Source organism: Staurois parvus, unplaced genomic scaffold (genome assembly GCF_062004578.1).
Source record: "Staurois parvus isolate SC_StPar_1 unplaced genomic scaffold, SC_StPar_1.0 ptg000818l, whole genome shotgun sequence".
NCBI lineage: Eukaryota > Metazoa > Chordata > Amphibia > Anura > Ranidae > Staurois > Staurois parvus.
In genome coordinates, this window is record NW_028318614.1 from 9,955,995 (window position 1) to 9,978,029 (window position 22,035).

Sequence of the window (22,035 nt, forward strand, 5' to 3'; positions counted from 1 at the left end):
CACTGTGCATCCTAGCTTCATTGTTCCAAGCTTTTGTTATATTGCTATTGTCTGTACATGTACTTTGCACAATGACAATAAAGTTGAATCTAATCTAATCTAATTGATTGTTGTGGTGCTGGTGGCTGGCCCACCCACTGCATGGCAATGCACAGGGCTGATCCAGGGCACACTGCATCCCATGCCCACAGCACCCCAGTTAAGAAACACACTGATCTCTAGACAGGACCACCATAGACACTGCAGGCAGGGTATGATTAAAGCAAAAATCCAGGCATAGAACTTTTTGTAATTTCTGCTGTGTAAAAAAAAATTATCCTGCTGAGGTTTATGCCACATCTGGATGTCTGCTCTGTCATTTAAAATTTATACTTTTTTCTTGCTGGATAATAAGGCTCCCTCTGTACTTCTGGCCCACTGTGAATAGAAAATCCATATCCTTCATACACTTAAGTGCTTGTGTCGTTTATCCAACCCCCTGCCCTTGACCATTCACAGAATGCTTTGTATTTTGTGAACCATTCACACATCAACCCCAATCTTAAAAGCATCTCATCCAAGTCAGTTTGCAGGGGGTCAGGCATGGGCAAAATATAATTCAGTAGAATCTATTTTATTCTACTTACATAAGCTCATACCACCAGACTCCACTACTAATATACTGTATGCTACTGATATATAGCCAGTCATATACAAGTGTTCATTGTGTTACTTTAGAGCAGTCTCATAAGTTATTGTATTATAGGAGTGTATCCCCCTTTAAATTAACTGGGCTTATTCACTAAAGGATTTAACTTAACATAATAAATTGTGTGAATATTCACTTCATTTGTCCAATCATGTACAGAAAAATTATGCAAACAGAAATTTGTTTTTAAGATGATTGGATAACACTGTTCAACAGGTAAAAAGTTTTGGGCATAAAATTAGCTAATCTTACATAATTTTGGGGTGCTGAAAACGAAAATGACCCTAAAAAATGTTGATTGGCTCTAGTTTCCATGATATATTCACCCATCTAATGATGTAAGTCATTCAAAATTATGATGCAACTTCAGCTGCATATTGCGCAATTGATACTGGTGACCAATAGAAAATTGCATGTATACTGAGATGATGCAATATTAGCCTTTAATTGCATCACTTCAGGGAATAAAAGCTGCAGTATCTGTAGCTGATTGTAGTTCGACAGCGTCTTTACATTTCGTTTTATGCTTATATAGGCTACTCAGTAATGCCTCGAACTTGTGTGAATAAAGCAGATAATTTCTGTTATATCTGCGGTGAAATAACTTTTATCTCACAAAAAAGGAGGATAACCGGAATGATTAAGAAAGCCTACAACTTGTATTTTGGCTGCAAGATAGGAGACCAGGACAAGAGCTGGGCACCACATATATGCTGCAATTCTTGTGGGACGGCACTGGAGCAATGGTTGAATGGAAAAAAGGCATCTATGCCTTTCGCTGTGCCAATGATTTGGAGAGAGCCAACAGATCATGTTAGTAATTGTTACTTTTATATGGTGCCTCCAACAAAAGGGCTAAATAAGAAGAAAAAGTTATCTGTCCATATCCAAATATTCCATCGGCAATACGTCCAGTTCCTCATGGAGAGGGGCTACCAATTCCTAAAGCACCAGAATCCTTCGTGGTTGAGTCAAGTGAGGAAGAACCTGAAGTGTGTAGTCACGTGCAGTTGTAAGAGATAGCCCTTTCCTCGAATACAAGAGAAAAGCCAATAGAAGCAAAACCGACACAAACTGAAGACAAAACTAGTGAGAATCCTAAGTATTAAAATGATTCAACTTAGCTTATGGCTATAATTTTTCTTGGTAATCCTATGCAATATATTATGCCATTTAGGCTTTGTTATGTAGTCAATATCACTTGCTTTATATTTGTGGAAAGACATCTATCTATATAATTATTGTGCATTATGTAGTCATTACGCCTATAGTAGAAAACTTTCCGTTTACAGAAAAACTAGAGCCAATTGACAAATTTCATTGTTATATTTGAACTCAGAATGTGAAATTCATTAAGAAATGGATCCTTTTGTTTCCAAAACTGGCAAAAAATAAAAATTTGTTGAACAGTGTAATTGAGGTGAATATACACACAACTTATTGTATAAAGATTTTTACTCCTTTTCTAGATTATGGAATACAACTCACCCAAGCTCAACTGCTATGTTGTGCAAATGAGAACTGGAGACTGGTGCTCAGGCTAAGGCCTTCACTTGCCACAACACTGTTCTTACAGATGTTAGCAGGCAACTCGGATGATTCTTAATGTAGATTCTTTATTGGTTACAAAATGTTAATACAAAATCCAAAGATGCTATCATGTTTCAGCGAACGAATTCCTCGTAGCTTACAAAAACATGTAAAAAAATGTTGTATATATAGTGACACAGCCCACCCAAAAGCGGGGGAGGGGTCATTAGCTTAATTAAAACAAAGTGATCAATATCAGTTGGAGAGAAAATGCAAACTGAAGATAGATGACTTTTAAACCCCTTGGTAGGAACTATAGCTCTAAAAAGTTACCAAGGGTATTTTTTTCTTTTAAAGTAGGCCAGCTGTTGTCAGTCAAATAGGATTGGAATGGTGCAATACTTAGTTTTCCAAATGCTGCCTCCAAAGTAGATACAACACAATCAATATTCATACTGCATTTATTACAAAATTGTGTGTTTTGATTGATGTTCTTCTTTAATGAAGAGCATTAATGTGGGAATTGACATTCCAGATCCTGCAAGTATTTAAAGGGAGAAAAAATATGCCACGTCAATCATCCAGAACAGATTAAATTAGGATTATCATTCCCTACCAGAAAATCATAGCTGAAGTCAGAGAAAACCAAACTCACCATGTACATCATGAACAAGTATGAATTCTTAATGCATCAGTAAAGTATAGAGTTGCTGATATTCACAATTCAATCAAATCCTAAAGCTCCTGTGGACCCTTTACTGAGTGTTCTCTAGCAGGGAAAAAAAATGTATACCATTAGGGAATAGAACTGTATGCAGTTAGTTTGATCACTGGAAAAATGTGTGTGTGTGTGTGTGTGTGTGTGTGTGTGTGTGTGTGTGTATGCTGAGGACATTATTTAGGACTGCATAAAAGTGTAAAAGGTTTCCCTTTGAGAACTGGGATACTACGTGGCTAGCTATTGACATGCATGGGTGACTCCAAGAAAATCTTTAGGTTTATAAAGTACCTGTGAATAACAATAGTATTAGGTGCAGTACTATAGAGGGCTAGTGGTAGAACCATAAGGCTTGCTGAAGTGTGCTTGCCTTGAATGTGACAGGATCGCCTACAGCCAGTAGCAACCAAATTAATTATTCCATCTTCCAATACTGCAATGGCACCCTGAAAAGGAGAAATCAGGTGCAGGGGGTAGTAAAAATTGTTCTTCATTTATACTCCTTTACACCTGCAGCGCATTGATGCATGCCATGCACAGAAACAATATCCAGAGACTTATGTTCGTGTTCAAGGATGTCATTACTTTGTAAGTTACAGTGATAATACAATTTTTGGTCCCTGGGTACAAAGACATAAGACAGTGTATACTATCTGTAGTATTAAGCAAATTTAAATTTCCCTTCCTAATGTAAATGCTTAAAGGATAAGTTCACCTTTTGACAAAAAATAATAAATGCACTTTTTTTTGCAGGTAAAAAAGGTGCATTTATTATTTTTTGATGCATTAGCCTGTAATGCATTGCGCCAGCCAGCTGGTACCATGCAGGTCTCCTGCAGATATACAGACAGAAAGAAACAATGAACTACCAAAGACCTCCACAGTGTCGTGGTAGTTCATTGTGAACTACAGGCCGACAGATGTCTTCACAGCTGACTTGTAGTTCATTCATTCACAGAACTTTGTGAAGGAATGATGCTGCCGTGTGGGCGGAGCCCTGAATGGCCATGCTGTTTTTAAAAAGTGACAGTTTGTATGGGGAACTTCTCCATGTACTGCTGCCACAGGGCGGGGGAGATCAGGCAGCGGCTAAAGCACTGGGAATATGTTACGTCTTCCGCTCTAAAACAGGTGGAACATATAACATGTTCCCAAAGGTGAACGTATCCTTAAAGTGCTTCTAAAGGCTCCAGGTTTTTACCTTTATGCATTCTATGTATGAAGGTACAAAATCGTCTGTGTGTAGCAGCCTCTCCTAACACTTACCTGAGCCCCATCGCGATCCAGCGATGTCCACAAGAGCCTCAGTTCTCTGGGGACTCTCACTCTTGACTGGCTGAGGCAGCAGTTGGAACCATTGGCTACCTCTGCTGTCAATAACAGCCAGTGAGCCAAGCCAGAGAGGGAGGGGGGTGGGGCCAAGCCTGGCTCTGTGCTTGAATGAATATGCAAGACTGCGGCTCAGGAGAGTGCCTGCTTGGGTGCCCCCATAGCAAGCTGCTTGCTGTGGGGGCACCCAACAGGAAGAAGGAGCCAGGAATGCCAGTGGGGGACCCAAGAAGAGGAGGATCTGGGCTGCTCTGTGCAAAACCACTGCACAGGGTAGGTAAGTATTACATGTTTGTTATTAAGAAAAAAAACAACAAGACTTTAGTATCACTTTAACCAACAAGGAGGTTTAGTGGTGCTATAGGGAGTCAGAAGGGGAGACACTAATAAGGATATGAAAATTGTGTGGAAATCTTGTTCTAATCTTAATCTAATTCTCAAAGTGGTTTTAAAGGCTCAGGTTTAAGGCTTAAAATAACAAACATGTTATACTTACCTGCTCTGTGCAATAGTTTTGCAATAGTCCTCTTCTGTGGTCCTCCCCTGGCACCAGCCACTCCTCCTCTTTTGTATCAAGTGTTTGCTATGGGGGCAGATGTGCAGACTCGCCGCCAAGCTGGACTGTGTGTGTCCATAGACACACACAGTGCGGCTTGGCCCCTTCGCCCTGCTTCCTCCTCACAGGATTTGACTGAAAACAGCAGGAGCTGATTCTGTGCCTGTAAGGAGAGAGAAAGAGAGCAAGCAAAGATATTGCTCTCGGCTACAGTGCTGGATTGAAAGAGGAGCTGATACTGGAAGATAGAATGTACTAAAGTAAAAAAAACCTAAACCTTCATCACGACGGTATACTTAACCTATTAACCCTTGATCACGAAACCTTCCTGCCCCTTAATCCTAGTTAAGATAAAAACTGAAAATGTTGGGTCGATATCTTATTAGTATGATACTTTGGCACTGATTAATGTCAGTCTTGGGTATGAATTGCAACCTAAAGTGTGTGTCCTGAGAAAGGGATTAAAAGGATTGAAGAATGCTCTGAAAGAATAAGCAAAAGAGCAACTTTGGCCCCCATACTTGCTTCAAGCCGATGATTATCCACTTTTGTGAAATCTCTTTAAACAGAGAGCTAGACATAACATTCAGTTTGGAAGAGATCTAGCCCTAGATGGTAATAGTATGGGAGAATCCACCAGAAAATTGTTCCTTTGTGTCTCTGCAAAGCAGTAAAGGAAACGAACTACCAAGGGACATGAACATGTGGGTCCATAACTCAATGGAAATGTTGAGCTGTTAATATTCAACTATTTTATGTATTATCCTATCCCCTAGAGTGTCCATCTCCACTACCTGCTTACATACCACTGTTGACGTCTGCATGAAGGCACAATTCCCTTATCTGTATTTATGCAGGATATGGCTCAACAACTGCAAACGCAAAAACTTTTGGGATTTACCGATTGACAGGCTTAGCACAGAATAGTGAAATATATAAACTATTTAGTTACAAAGTCAAATGACAGCTGTAGGGTATAGCAGATGTCCATGGTGCTGGTTTTTGTTTTTCTGCATAATACAGTACAACACATTGGCAGAGACATATGAATTATAATGTAAACTCACACAAGCCTCAAATCCACAGAAATGTTCAATGTGAGCAATACAGATACTGATATGTATCCATAAACACAATTTGGACTCCTGCCTTGTTCTTTAATTGGCATGCCCATTATTTACAGTTCATTCATCTCTCCTCTTTGATAACACAGTCATTCCTCTGCTTTGCCTTGTCCTAAGGGCAGACACACAGTATCACAATATATAATTACAGCCATTCAAAGAGCCAGCAGACTGACAGACCTAAGAAGGCTATGGATACTTTGTATCCTTCTGCTCTGCTAATGATATAATTGTATGTCTCACTTTGCATATTTTCATCACCTGTAATATCTGTGTGAGTTTGTAACAATGCCAAGAATCTGGAGAGCTGAATGCATGCCTTAATGTTGCAGGCTAACTGGTGCTGGATCATAATTCCCATTAAATCAAGAAAGGCCCAGAGTGAAATAACAGCAATAACACAATTAGCAGGACTGCCTACCTCATTTACAAATGACACTAGATGCATGGGAAAACTATTACTGGAACTGCCTAAGAATCATTATAAAGCATATTGTAATCACTTGTAATGAAAGTATATCTGCTTCTAAACTGTGTATAGTCATTTCTGTGTGGTATAGGGTATGGTGTGATCCTTTGTGTTGTCTATAGTTCATGAGGTAGGTGAGAATAATCTAGAACAGTTTTATATGATACCAAGGAGTTGGCTTTTGTCACAGATAAACCTGTTATAGGAAAGGAGAGTTTGTAAATAAGGTATTAAGCTGTCATTAATAAGAGTTATTGTAGGGATTTGGTTAGGGTTACAGGAAGGGTTAGTGTGAGTGTTAGGGTTACAGGAAGGGTTAGTGTGAGTGTTAGGGTTACAGGAAGGGTTAATGTGAGTGTTGGGGTTACAGGAAGGGTTAGTGTGAGTATTGGGGTTACAGGAAGGGTTAGTGTGAGCGCTGAGGTTACAGGAAGGGTTAGTGTGAGTGATGGGGTTACAGGAAGGGTTAGTGTGAGTGATGGGGTTACAGGAAGGGTTAGTGTGAGCGCTGAGGTTACAGGAAGGGTTAGTGTGAGTGTTGGGGTTACAGGAAGGGTTAATGTGAGTGTTGGGGTTACAGGAAGGGTTAATGTGAGTGTTGGGGTTACAGGAAGGGTTAGTGTGAGTATTGGGGTTACAGGAAGGGTTAGTGTGAGCGCTGAGGTTACAGGAAGGGTTAGTGTGAGTATTGGGGTTACAGGAAGGGTTAGTGTGAGCGCTGAGGTTACAGGAAGGGTTAGTGTGAGTGATGGGGTTACAGGAAGGGTTAGTGTGAGTGATGGGGTTACAGGAAGGGTTAGTGTGAGCGCTGAGGTTACAGGAAGGGTTAGTGTGAGTGTTGGGGTTACAGGAAGGGTTAATGTGAGTGTTGGGGTTACAGGAAGGGTTAATGTGAGTGTTGGGGTTACAGGAAGGGTTAGTGTGAGTATTGGGGTTACAGGAAGGGTTAGTGTGAGCGCTGAGGTTACAGGAAGGGTTAGTGTGAGTGATGGGGTTACAGGAAGGGTTAGTGTGAGTGATGGGGTTACAGGAAGGGTTAGTGTGAGTGTTGGGATTACAGGAAGGGTTAGTGTGAGTGTTGGGGTTACAGGAAGGATTAGTGTGAGTGTTGGGATTACAGGAAGGGTTAGTGTGAGTGCTGGGGTTACAGGAAGGGTTAGTGTGAGTGTTGGGGTTACAGGAAGGATTAGTGTGAGTGATGGGGTTACAGGAAGGGTTAGTGTGAGTGTTAGGGTTACAGGAAGGGTTAGTGTGAATGTTGGGGTTACAGGAAGGATTAGTGTGAGTGTTGGGGTTACAGGAAGGGTTAGTGTTAGTGCTGGGGTTACAAGAAGGATTAGTGTGAGTGTTGGGGTTACAGGAAGGGTTAGTGTGAGTGCTGGGGTTACAGGAAGGGTTAGTGTGAGTGTTGGGGTTACAGGAAGGATTAGTGTGAGTGATGGGGTTACAGGAAGGGTTAGTGTGTGTGTTGGGGTTACAGGAAGGATTAGTGTGAGTGATGGGGTTACAGGAAGGATTAGTGTGAGTGATGGGGTTACAGGAAGGGTTAGTGTGAGTGTTAGGGTTACAGGAAGGGTTAGTGTGAATGTTGGGGTTACAGGAAGGATTAGTGTGAGTGTTGGGGTTACAGGAAGGGTTAGTGTTAGTGCTGGGGTTACAAGAAGGATTAGTGTGAGTGTTGGGGTTACAGGAAGGGTTAGTGTGAGTGCTGGGGTTACAGGAAGGGTTAGTGTGAGTGTTGGGGTTACAGGAAGGATTAGTGTGAGTGATGGGGTTACAGGAAGGGTTAGTGTGTGTGTTGGGGTTACAGGAAGGGTTAGTGTGAGTGATGGGGTTACAGGAAGGGTTAGTGTGAGTGTTGGGGTTACAGGAAGGATTAGTGTGAGTGATGGGGTTACAGGAAGGGTTAGTGTGAGTGTTGGGGTTACAGGAAGGGTTAGTGTGAGTGTTGGGGTTACAGGAAGGGTTAGTGTGAGTGCTAGGATTACCGGAAGGGTTAGTGTGAGTGTTAGGGTTACAGGAAGGGTTAGTGTGAGTGTTGGGGTTACAGGAAGGGTTAGTGTGAGTGCTGGGGTTACAAGAAGGATTAGTGTGAGTGTTGGGGTTACAGGAAGGATTAGTGTGAGTGTTGGGGTTACAGGAAGGATTAGTGTGAGTGTTGGGGTTACAGGAAGGATTAGTGTGAGTGATGGGGTTACAGGAAGGATTAGTGTGAGTGATGGGGTTACAGGAAGGGTTAGTGTGAGTGCTAGGATTACAGGAAGGGTTAGTGTGAGTGTTAGGGTTACAGGAAGGGTTAGTGTGAGTGCTGGGGTTACAGGAAGTGTTAGTGTGAGTGTTGGGGTTATAGTATGGGTTAGTGTGACTACTGGGTTTATAGTATGGGTTAGTGTGACTACTGCTGTTATAGTAAAGGTTAATGTGAGTTCTGGGGTTACAGTCAGGGTTAATGTGAGTATTGAGGTTACAATAAGGGGTAGTAGGAGCATTAATATATGGCAAGGGTTAATGTGAGTGTGGAGGTTACAATACAGGTTAATGTGAGTATTGGGGTTATGGCGAAGGCTAGTGTGAGTGTTGAAGTTAAATGTTAGTGTTATGGTGAGGGTGAGGTTTAGTGTTAGGGTTACCCTACAATTACAGGTAGGGGTAATATGAGGGTCAGTGTGAGTGTTGAAGTTACAGGGTGTATATGGATAAGGTTGTGATTGCAGAGAGGGTTTGTGAGAGGTTTATGACTACAATTACAGAGAGGGGTAATATAGGGGTTAGTATAATATAGGGGTAATATAGGGGTAAGTGTTACAGCAAGTTTTTGGGGGTTACATTTATTTTGAGGTTTGGTGTGAGAGTTTGTGTTACAGGTACATCAACCTTTAAGGTTGCAGGCAGAGTTATTGTTAGTGTATGGGTTACAGGGAGAGTTAAGCTGTCCATAGATGAATCGAAGTTCAGCAGGGACCAGGCAAATTTTGATTCATCTATGGCTGTTCCCAGCAACAGAAGCCAATCTGACAATTGACTTTTGATGAACAGGATATTGGAAAATTTCCATTTGATCAGCGGGCTGCAGCCAATCGGGTGCAGCGCTGATCAGTGTATTCTGGCAGCAGAGGAGTCCCCTCTGTCAGAATACAATAGCAAATCGGAAAGGGTACCTCCATCTACCTCGCTTGTTTTGATGGGGGAATCCATATGTTTTGGGGGGTTTTTTCAATCAGCCCTCTTCTTGAACAACCCATCTATGGCCAGCTTTAGTGTTAAAGTTACATTTATAAAGCGGTTTACTGTGTTACAGTTAATGGGATACTGAGCAGTGTTATGTTCTCATTACAGTACATTAGAGTTTTACCATTAGCATTACTGAAATGACCAGGAAAATGTTATGTGAAATGCTGGGTATGGACAGAATTTGAAACAGTTGTGTGATTTTCACTGGTAATAAATATTGAATAAACTCCAATCTAGTTGACAAATAAACGGTTTGCCAAAGGTATATATCCCTAGATTTACAAACATACATTGCAAAGATTTTAGCTAATATTAGTGCAGCCATATACTTACCTACTCTGTGGATACTGATACCTGATTTCCAATCACTTCTTCTCTCATGAGAGCTAAGTGGGAGAGTCTGTCTGCCATCATCACATGATCGGTCCAAGTGTTGTGTTAAGAGAGAATTTGAGGAAAGCAGCAAGCCATACACACGAGTAGGAAAATACAAATCGGGAGCATTCTGTAAGCAAACCTTGTAGAGAAGTTGCCGTTGCCGTTGCTACAAGCAACATTTTCAGTATTACCTGACTGCAGACAGAGAGATCATTTTTAACATTAAATTACAAAATGGATTGTGTAGTTATATGAAGTTATGAAGTATATATATTTCATTTTATTGTCCACTATATTGCCAAAAGTTTTGGGACAGCCCTCCAAATCATTGAATTCAGGTGTTCCAATCATCTCCATGACCAAAGGTGTATAAAATCAAGCACCTAGGCATGCAGACTGCTTCTACAAACTTTTGTGAAAGAATGGTTCGCTGTCAGGAGCTCAATGAATTCAAGCGTGGTCCCGTGATAGGTTGCCACCTGTACAATAAGTCCATCTGTGAAATTTCCTTGCTACTAAATATTCTATGGTCAACTGTTGGTAGTATTATGACAAAATGGAAGCAACTGGGAACAACAGCAACTCAGCCACGAAGTGGTAGGCCACGGAAAATGACAGAGCGGGGTCAGAGTTTGCTGAAGCGCACAGTGCGCAGAAGTTGCCAACTGTCTGCAGAGTCAATAGCTAAAGACCTCCAAACGTTGTGTGGCCTTCAGATTAGCACAACAGTGCATAGAGAACTTCATGGAATGGGTTTCCATGGCCGAGCAGCTGCATCTAAGCCTTACATCACCAAGTGCAATGCAAAATGTCAGATGCAGTGGTGTGAAGCACGCCGCCACTGGACTCTAGAGCAGTGGAGACGTGTTCTCTGGAGTGATGAGTCATGCTTCTCTGTCTGGCTATCCGATGGATGTGTCTGGGTTTGGCAGTTGCCAGGAGAACAGTACTTGCCTGACTGCATTGTGCCAAGTGTAAACTTTGGTGGAGGGGGGATTATGGTGTGGGGTTGTCTTTCAGGGGTTGGGCTTGGCCCTTTAGTTCCAGTGAAGGGAACTCTTAAGGCGTCAGCATACCAAGACATTTTGGACAATTTCATGCTCCCAACATTGTGTGAACAGTTTGGGGATGGCCCCTTCCTGTTCCAACACGACTGCACACCAGTGCACAAAGCAAAGTCCATAAAGACATGGATGAGCGAGTTTGGGGTGCAGGAACTTGACTGACCTGCACAGAGCCCTGAGCTCAACCCAGTAGAACACCTTTGGGATGAATTAGAATGGAGACTGCGAGCCAGGCATTCTCGTCCAAGATCAGTGCCTGACCTCACAAATGCACTTTATCAAAAACCTTGTGCATCTGTACACTTAGGTTCAAAAATATACAGAAATTGATAGTAGTATTGCTATTTTACAATCTAGCTTTAATAAAAAAAAATTCAAAGTTAATTAATGAATGTATGCAGATTCAGGTAACTGGTTTAGGAATTACAGCATTTATTATATGTATTCTTCCTCAAGGGAATCACAATAATTGGACAATTAAAAAAATCTATTGAACAGGAATATATTACCATTACAAAAATCTGTTGAAATCTGTTTTTTGGGAAGTGTGCTAGTTTAATATATATTCCCTACAGGTGCACATAAGAAAGATATATATTATTAGATAAAGAGAGAATTGGCAGTCTGTCACCCCCTTGAAATGTTGCTGCGTTAGGCTCATTGCTATAAGGTCTGTCCAAAGATCCTGGAAGAGTGTCAGGTCTCCCTGTTGGCAGCATTCTCTTATACTCCCAGCGGGATGTAACATAAAAGAAATTATTTTTCTGAGGTCTTCTCCTTGTACAAAAGATCAGAAAATCTTGTATGTGTATAGCGTGATCTATGATCATTTTCAAAGAGCTTCAAGCTGTACCTTTGTGAATACCAATGTTTTGTTTGCCTGTTAAAGTACTGGAACCGAATATAACATCTCATTTATTCCTTCAATAACAATCCATCAATGCTGAAGAAGATGGTATAGTCGTATAATTTCAGTTTGTTTATTACAGGGGAGCCGTGGTGAATTGCTGCTGTCCCTTTGCTACAATCCCTCAGCGAATTCTATCATTGTCAACATCATCAAGGCGCGGAATCTAAAAGCCATGGACATCGGGGGAACATCAGGTCTGTACGAAGGGAGAGCAAAAGTCTTCTTTATTTATTTATTTGCATGTGCCATGGGAAATGTCAAATAGTTATATTTTCTACAACACCAACGTGCTATCACTTTACTAAGTTATCAAACCTATACTAGTTAAATGCGCAGTTAAACAGCATATGATATGTGAAGTCTTTTCTTTCCAAAAGATTTTTAAAGAAAACCTATTCTGAGAGAAATATCATGGTTATCTTTTAACTGCAATATTATTACAGGCATATATAAGGCACTGACAATTTATGCACTGCTTTACATACCGTACAGTCCCTGCCATCAAGGAGTAGAGATGGAGACATTGGAAACATTTGTTTAGTTTCAGTTTCATTCTTCATCAGTACGTTATTTCTTTTCATCATATTCGCTATGTTAGAATGATTCGTTTTTGGAACGTTTTCCTTATTTCAGTAGAGTATATGGTCATGGAATTAATTCGCACATTCAGAGGTTATGTTATTTTTTCGCTATTTCAGAAAATTGTCTATATTCGTTTTAATGTTAATTCATTATTTTGGGATATTGCTTATGCACTCTGAGACATCCCTGCTAGTCCAACCCAAAAAGAAAAATGGAATGAGCTGACTTTCACAGATACCTGTCTTACCTGGCTAATTATACATTACCTCCCGTTTTGTATCTAGTTCCAGGTTATGGGATGTCTGTAATATTTCATTTAGCTGTACCAGCAGTATTTAAAATATATTTTATATATATTTTAATTTGACTAGATTTGCACTTTAAATACAGCATTTATTGTCACATTGATTACTATGAATTTTTATTCTGGTCCATTAGGTCATTTTAAACACTAATATCAAGTAGAAGTAGCAGTGAAAAAGCCCCAATGGGTTTATATGGTCATTCTTGCATTTTAATTCAGCATGGTCCTTGTGATTAGTGGTGTGGTACAGGTGTGTCCTTTGACTAAATACTCAGCACTAAAAGATGTCCCTCTTACCCATCTCTTAAGGTTAGGAGATATGTCTGAAATCTTAATCCATATTGGCACTGCAAGAAGGTGAGTGTAGTTAACTTCTGACGCAGTGCTAGTGCATTCATTATGCCACCCATATGAGGGTACAGCTTGAGATAGGTTTTTAAGCTTCTATCCTGGAATTAGAAATCAACGCTTATGGAGAACCAATAGCATAGCTCCCAACTGCCTCTCATTTGGAGGGACTGACCATCTGTGTAGGGGGTTCTTTACTATTATAGTGGTAAGGATGTGGAACTCCCTTGCACAATTGGTGGTGTCAGCGGAGAGTCTTGATAATTAGTGTTGAGCTAGATGTTCAAGTCGACCATTAGTTACTTACACGAACAGTAAAGGTGTTCGGCAGGCTGTTTGCCCGCTGTGCCCCACAATGCACTGTGCCCTGACAGTGCATTGTGATCGGCCAAAGCAATGCACCTGACCCCAGGTCAGGTGCAATGCTTTGACCAATCACAGAGCATGATGATGTCACACAGTATTTAAGAATTGTCATCCCGGCGTAGCTGTCAGATGGCGGTAGCCAGCATCGAGAGCGGTGTTTTTTTTCTCTTTTCGGGTCGGCGTTGGCAGCGGGCATTGTGACTGGCATTGGATCTACTTTGGGGGACTTTATTTTACTTTTGTTTTTAATAAAGGACTTGTCAAAACTGTCTACGACTGTCATTTTTTATTATTATTATTATACAAGATTTATATAGCGCCAACAGTTTGCTCAGCGCTTTACAATATAACGGGAGACAATACAGCAACAATACAGTTCAATACAAGAGGGTTAGGAGGGCCCTGCTCCTTGGAGCTTACAATCTAAGAGATTTTGTAATAAAAATAAAAGGAAAAGGGTAGCGCTCATTAAACAAACATGTTGCTGTGACAATAATACATAAACCAAAAAATGTGCAAATTAATAATTGGATATTATTCATAAAATGTCCAAATGATCAAAATTACAAATATTCAATGAATAAATCAATTATTATTATTATTATTATTATACAGTATTTATAAAGCGCCAATAGTTCACTCAGCGCTGTACATTACAAAGGGGGACAGAACATGTGACAGAACAATACCAATAACTCATATATTCATTGACTTAAACCCAAAACCCACAGTTACAGTGAAAAATCAAGTCCCAAAGGAATTACCCAAAAAAATTATTATGCAAAAATAAAAACAATCTCAAAAAAATAAAAAAATACACACAAATAAAATAAAGTCCCAATACACAAAGTGTCCAAATAATATGTCCAAACTAAGATCAATTCTTGATAGGAAGACGCTTCCTACTCCACTGAAGAAGATGCAAATCAATCACAGGTGCTCTTCAAATACCTCAAAAAACAAAATCTAAACATAGTATATTACCTTTTAAATACCAGAACTAAAGTGCCACACGTGTACCATGCAAGAAAGAACAATACCAATACAATGCAAAACATGAGGGGATTGAGGGCCCTGCTCTTTCGAGCTTACAATCTAGGAGATTAGAATCTAGGAAATCAATAAAAATTTCTCTAATGTTCTTCAAATCCAAAACTTCATAATTGCTGAAAATCCACCACCAACATATGTGCAAGACTCCATCACTAATAGAATTAAATAAATTAACCAGAGCAAATTACTAGTAAAATTATGAACCAGCAAATTGCATGTTGGCTCTGAGAGCAATGGTCTGCAGACCGATCACCGGCAACAGAAGATGTTTCTTATAATATACGAATCTTCATATAGCATATACGCTCAAAGAGAAGAGAACAGAGCAAGAAATAGTGTGATACTGTATAGCAGGTTTTCATTAAAAGCTTCTTTATCCGAACAATTTCACATTTTCAAGTGCCATCAGCTGACACTAGCAGCAACTGCAAATATACATAAAGCCGCTGAAAAAGCCGGAGACGCCGGCAGCTTACGGAACGTGGTGACGTCATTATTTTTGTATTTTATTTTTGTTTGGCGCTGTTTCTACTTATATATTATTGCACTTAGAGATTTTTTACACTAAACTTTTTTTAATGAGTAGCAGTACTTATTCACATGGGGAGGCGGGATTGGGGTGCCGCTTGTCTCCTCCCTTTCCTGACCTGCCAAACTGCATGCTTGGATAAGGGTCTGCTATGGATTTGAGGGGAGGGCATGCCATTTTTTTTTAAATGTTTGGTGTGGGGGTTCCTCTCAAAATCCATACCAGACCCTTAGAGCTTGGTATGCATGGGAAGGGGGACCCCACGCAGTTTTTAAAAAATGTTTTTAATTGGCAGGCAATGCCGGCACATCTTTTCACATTCAGCTGTCAGTGGGGAACCCCACTGACAGCTAAAACATTAAAGAATGTTTTTAGTAGCTTTGTGATATCTTACCACATATTTAGATGCGGTAAGATACGGCTTAGTGAATTGTCCCCTCTGTTTGAAGTTTGCCATCGAACTTTTGTTATGTTCGAATGTTTGACCGTGAACTGAACAAGGGGGTGTTCAGCCCATCACTATTGATACTTTCAAAAAACCTTTAGATGGCCATCTTAGTGAACACAATATACAGGAATATGGTAAGTGGTGGAGACATAAATGCATACACATGCACACACAGGTTGAACTGGATGAAGACTGGTATCTTTATTCAACCTTACCAACTATGTAACCATGTAGCTATGTAACTACTATTTTGCTACCAAAAGTGTTATGCTGCACTAAACATTTTATCCAACATCTATATTACCACGTTTGTTATTTTGAAAAGCCAAAAGTAGAAAAAAACAGCACTTGTGTGGTTTAGCCGATCATTTTCTGCCCACTATTAGTTTTGTACAGGATTTATATTGTTATCAGTTTGTACAGTGCTTTACAACATAAAGGGAAACAGTACAGTTACAATACAATACAATACACAAGGGTTAGGAGGGCCCTACTCAGGAACACTTACAATTTAATAGGCATATTAGATCTTTGTGGCCCATGTAACCAGGACCATGGCAGGGATGTGTCCTTTGCCTACATACTTTGTGCTAAAAGATGTCCTTTTTTATATTTTCAGAAAGTTGGGAGGTATGCAAAAGTGGCAACCACCCCAACCTATAACTAGCCTTTGCAGTAAGGTGCACATGGAAGGGCAACGCACATCAGAAGCATAGATTTCCCAGCACACTTACCAGTTCGAGCACACTTACCAGCTAGTCTGCAAAAGAAAACCTCCAAACTGACCCTGTCTAACAATTCACGTTAAAAACAGAGTTTTGTTTGCACACATTTGCAAATATATGTGTAATCTGCAGTGAATATGCTAAGGCTTCTCTGCATACTGCGGTCATAACTCTATAATTTCCAAGTTGGAGCACATATAGCAGTGGATATATCAAGGTCAGGATTGCCTGGAGGGAGTCCTTAAAGTCACAGGGATGTATGGGACACCCAACAAGAGCACCTAAAGACATCCAGTGCATCTCCACATCAAATTTAACCAGCTGTACAAAAAAGAGGAAACCACCCCAACCTATAACTAGCCTTTGCAGTAAGTGCACATGGAAGGGCAAAGAGATAGGAGGGTCCTACTCTGGAGGCCTTACAATCTAATAGGCATATTAGATCTCTGTGGTCCATGTAACCAGGACTGTGGCAGGGATGTGTCATTTGACCACATACTTTGTACCAAAAAGTGTCCTTTTTTATAATTTCAGAAAGTTGGGGAGGTATGCAATAGTAGCAATCATTCCAGCTGCATCAACGTACCCTGCATGAAGTCATGGTACAGCCACCCCCCTTTCTTTCTTATCTTCCATACCTATAACATCCAGAGAGATTGCTGTAGCTATTGATATGTCCTTGCCTTTGCTCTGGAGATGTATTGTGTTATTTATGTAGTGCCAACAAATTGTGCAGCACTTTACAAAGTACTTAGAGCTTTCACACCAGTCCCTATGAATTCTAACAACCTGAAAAGCACAAATTCTTGAGCTATCTAAGATAAAATCAGATTGAAATGAGTTTCTAACTATAAAATTAGTGCATTTTGTGGGCCGTGGGGGAAACAGGAATATGTGTAAGAAGATCATATAAACAAAGGGAAATTCTTTTCCCTGGGGGGGAACTGAAACTATAACCACAGCAAGGCCATCCAGTTATTCAACATACTGCCGTTTTCAGTAATAAAAATGTCCCTTTTAGTCAATACTATTCAACTGCACAATAAACGCCCACCTTTTCAGCATATTGATCTTAGCAGCTGATGTGCTGTTCTTTGGACTGTTTTAAGTCAATATTTATTGAAGCAGTATGGAAAAATCCAAACACGTATGAAATAATCCAGTTTAGTGAAGCTGTTCTGATGTGGAATGTAGACTTTGGTGGTCCTCTGGGATGCTGGGCACGATCTGATATGTAGGTTTATTTACGTGGTGTGACTGGAAATAATTTTGAAATGATGACAAAGCCTGTCTAAAAAAAGTAAATTAATGATTGATTCTTGTGGGTTAAATTAATTTTATGCTGCATAAAGAGGATTACAACAGGAGAACTTGTGTTTAGTAGAGTAGAGTAGACTCTCTCTTTGTTAAGGTAAGAACAAGGATGTTTGAATTTGTAAAGAAAAACCAAACACTGCTATTTTTTTGAACAGTCTAATATTTACTTTTCTTCAATTTTTTTAGAGGAACAACACAAATTTGATATATTTTTCATGTTTTGATTTAGAATAGAATGTGTAGTGTTCCCAATGCATTCTGTGTATGGAAATAAAAGCTATTAGAAGGATTTTGAGCTTTATTCACATTTTTCAACACACTATTATTTTGAACACAACTGTATATATATATATATATATATATATATATATATATATATATATTACCAATGCCACAGTAGTAAATTGGAAACGCAGCCAGGCACAACCCTCTGCTCTCTGTGTACTGCCTCTACCCTTACTACATATTTGTACTCTGATGTATGTCATCTTCTCTTTTGATTTTCAGCTTCTACTACATCAGGTTTATCAATGTATCTCTTTGATTACCTACATACTGTATCTATGTTAAATGGGTACCATCTCATTTAATGTAGATACAGTGACTTTAATGTAGGCAGACCACTGACTTAGATGCAATCAGTTGATTGCCTGCATTAAAGTGGCACTCCATGTTGATTATAAAAAAAATCCTCTCCAGGTTTTATGTGTTGCAAATTTATTTTATAAAACTTCATTGCAGGTTCTTATCAGTTTTATCTGTATCAGAATCTGTAGATTCTGAGACAGACCTTTCCATTGAGCTTCCAAAACTGAATGCTAAATGGGAAAGTCTGCCAGCTATAATCACATGTTTAGCTTTGTAAAAAGAATAACAGCATCTCTGTGGACATATGGAGAGTATATCAACAAATTTGAAAGGTGGTGGGGAACACTAGCTTACTTTAAACTCAGTGCAGAAAAGCAGTAGACCAGTAAAATAAATGAGAAGTAAGATCTTGGGGGCATTCTGTGCAAACAGCATTGTTGTCATGGCTGCAACTAATCAAAATGGGAATTTTTGACCATTTAAGTAAAACAGTTGACTGCAGATTGAACTAGAAAGGTAACTTGTCATTCCATGAAAGTGAAACTCAAGCTGGGATGTCTTTTTGAAGGGAAAGAGGGGTAGTAATGGAACCTCTGTCATGTTTCCTGGGTCCAAATTGGAAAGATTTACCCTCACATCCTGTTCTGTCACCACAACAAGGAGTAGACAGATTTTCTTCATCAGGGATGCACACAGTGATAAAATCATTTTTAACAGTATACTAGGGAAAAGTTAGAAACTGTTTTGCTATCTTACCCTCCATTGGTGTGATGTTTACTCTACTTCTTATAGTATCACGGGAATAGAAAGTAAGGAATATTTCACAAAAAGAATTACAATAAATAAACTCCAACACAGGTCCAATGTTTTTTGTATTCTATGCACAATTAAATAAAAACAAATAATTTAATACCATTACTAATTCTTTCCATTTCACTTTGCAGCAAGCTGTGGTTTTCTTCCTAAAATTATACAATGGCCGTTGTAGCAGCTTCATATAGCCATCTTTTAACAATAGTGGAGTTGTCCTTTAAATAAAAAAATCTGTCTAGTCTAGAGTTATTCATATGATTAATGGAAAGGAAAGTGGCAAGGCTTTATTCAGTAATCACAAAGACCTTTATGCTGTGATTGTGTGGAAGGTTAGCTGATGACAGCGCAATAGTAGAACAATTGCCACATAACTGGAATGGGAAAGCGAGAGAAGCTTTTAGTCAAAGAGGTACAGTTTGGAGGGAAGTAGGGATGCAAGGAATGTTGGGGGAAAGGTTGCAAACTCAGGGAACTGCTACATGTACTGTATGCAATTCTGCTTATATTAAATAATATCCTGCATGTAACATTCCCACATGGATTGGGATCATTGTTTTATAAATTTTGATCAAAAATTTTTCAGTTAGGGTATTCTACATAAGGGTTTGCCTATACCACATTATTCTGCAAGAGGAAAATGGACAATGGCTTGCAATAGGACCTATTCAGACTAACAAGTTGCATTGCAATGTGTTGAAAAGAGATTTGAACTTAGGTTATTCTTATCTGCATTGTCAAAAAAAACTCCACTCTCTTGGCCTTCGAGACTCTGCTCTCATATGGTTCTCCTCCTATCTATCGCAGCGCTCCTTCAGCGTTACCTATAACTCTGTCTCCTCCTCTCCACTTCCTCTTTCTGTAGGGGTCCCTCAAGGTTCTGTCCTTGGATACCTTCTCTTCTCCATCTACACCTCCTCTCTTGGTCACTTGATAAACTTCTACCTATCTTTCTACTCCTCACCTCACCCCTTCAGTCTTCTCTCGTATTACTAACCTACTAAGTGACATATCGGCATGGATGTCACTCCACTTCCTCAAACTCAATCTTTCTAAAACGGAGCTCAGACTATTCCCTCCAGCCCGTGCCCCCTCCCCTGACTTCTTCATCAAGATCAACAATACAACCATCAGTCTCTCCCCTCATGGCAGGGTACTAGATGTAATCCTAGACTCCCATCTGTCCTTTCAGCCCTAAATCCAATCACTGTCCAAATCTTGTAGACTTCACCTCCGCAACATCTCCAAGATACGCCCGTTCCTAACCTCGGAAACCACTTAGCAACTTATTCACTCCCTTGTTATATCTCACCTTGACTATTGTAACTCCCTCCTCATTGGCCTACATCAGGGGTCCTCAAACTTTTTAAACAGGGGGCCAGTTCACTGTCCCTCAGACCGTTGGAGGGCCGGACTATAGTTTAAAAAAAAAAAAACTATGAACAAATGCGGACACAGTACAGGAGATGACAAGAGACTGCGGACATACAACAGCGGCAGGAATACTGGACCGGCCACTCCATAAGACGCACAGACATTTCCCCCCAAGTGTGTCTTATGGAGCAAAATAGTGCCCCGTCATTGGTGTCAGTGGGAGGAATAGTGCCCCATCATTGGTGTCAGTGGGAGGAATAGTGCCCCATCATTGGTGTCAGTGGGAAGAATCATGCCCCATCATTAGTGTCAGTGGGAGGAATAGTGCCCCATCATTGGTGTCAGTGGGAAGAAACGTGCCCCATCATTGGTGTCAGTGGGAAGAATCATGCCCCATCATTGGTGTCAGTGGGAGGAATAGTGCCCCATCATTGGTGTCAGTGGGAGGAATAGTGCCCCATCATTAGTGTCAGTGGGGGGAGGAATAGTGCCCCATTGTTGGTGTCAAGGGGGGGAGGAATAGTGCCTCATCATTGGTGTCAGTGTGGGGGGGGTAATAGTGCCCCGTTATTGGTGTCAGTGGGGGAAGGGGATAGTGTCCCAACATTGGTGCCAGTGGGAGGAATTGTGTCCCATCATTGGTGTCAGTGGGAGGAACAGTGTCCCATCATTGGTGTCAGTGGGAGGAATAGTAGGTCATTGGTGTCAGTGGGGGGGAATAGTGCCCTGTCATTGGTGTCAGTGGGGGGGATAGTGTCCCAACATTGGTGTCAGTGGGAGGAATAGTACCCCATCATTGGTGTCAGTGGGGGAAGGAATAGTGCCCCATCGTTGGTGTCAGTGGGGGGAGGAATAGTGCCCCATCATTGGTGTCAGTGAGAGGAATAATGCCCCATCATTAGTATCAGTGACACCAAATATCACCCAAACTATCCTCTCTGCTCCTCCCACGACCTCCCGCTCTCTAGCTCCCTTGTCTCCTCCTCCCATGCTTGTCTCCAAGACTTCTCCAGAGCCTCCCCCATCCTCAGGAACTCTCTACCTCAATCTATCAGACTATCGCCTACTCTGCCCACTTTTAGGCAATCTCTGAAAACCTTTCTCTTCTGGGAAGCCTATCCTGCCCTCAGCTAATAATGGAATCTTCTATTCCTTCTACCAGTACATCCCCCACAGTTATTACCTTTTGTACCACCAGCCCCTTCCTCTTAGATTGTACGCTTCAAGGAGCAGGGCCCTCCTATCCCTCTTGTATTGAACTGTATTGTTGCTGTATTGTCTCCCTTTATTTTGTAAAGTGCTGAGCAAACTGTTGGCGCTATATAAATCCTGTATAATAATAATAATAATAATAATAATAAAGTGCTTTTAAGAGCCCAATGCAACCCAACATGTCCAAAACAAATCAGTGGACATCAACACAGTATATGTTAATACATGCTTTGCTGTGAGAATCGGCCCTCTGAATCAAAGATCCAAGGGCACTTGACTTGAGATCTAGTGATCCTGAAATTAGGTCTAGCCATACATGTAAAGATTTCTCTTGTTCAGCCTGCAGGCTGAACCCAGACAGTAATTGCATCTGAATGGATGC

General features: G+C 40.5%; 1 protein-coding gene across 4 annotated transcripts in view; it reads left to right on the forward strand.

The window, feature by feature from the left end:
• Positions 1 to 22,035, forward strand: part of SYT7 (synaptotagmin 7) — a 529,323-nt gene that overhangs the window by 492,801 nt on the left and 14,487 nt on the right. For all 4 annotated transcript variants that reach the window (XM_089655043.1, XM_089655044.1, XM_089655045.1 and 1 more), the window contains one exon: positions 12,077 to 12,191. In XM_089655043.1, coding sequence (XP_089511169.1) covers positions 12,077 to 12,191 — 115 coding nt within the window. The remainder of the gene's footprint in view (positions 1 to 12,076; positions 12,192 to 22,035) is intronic.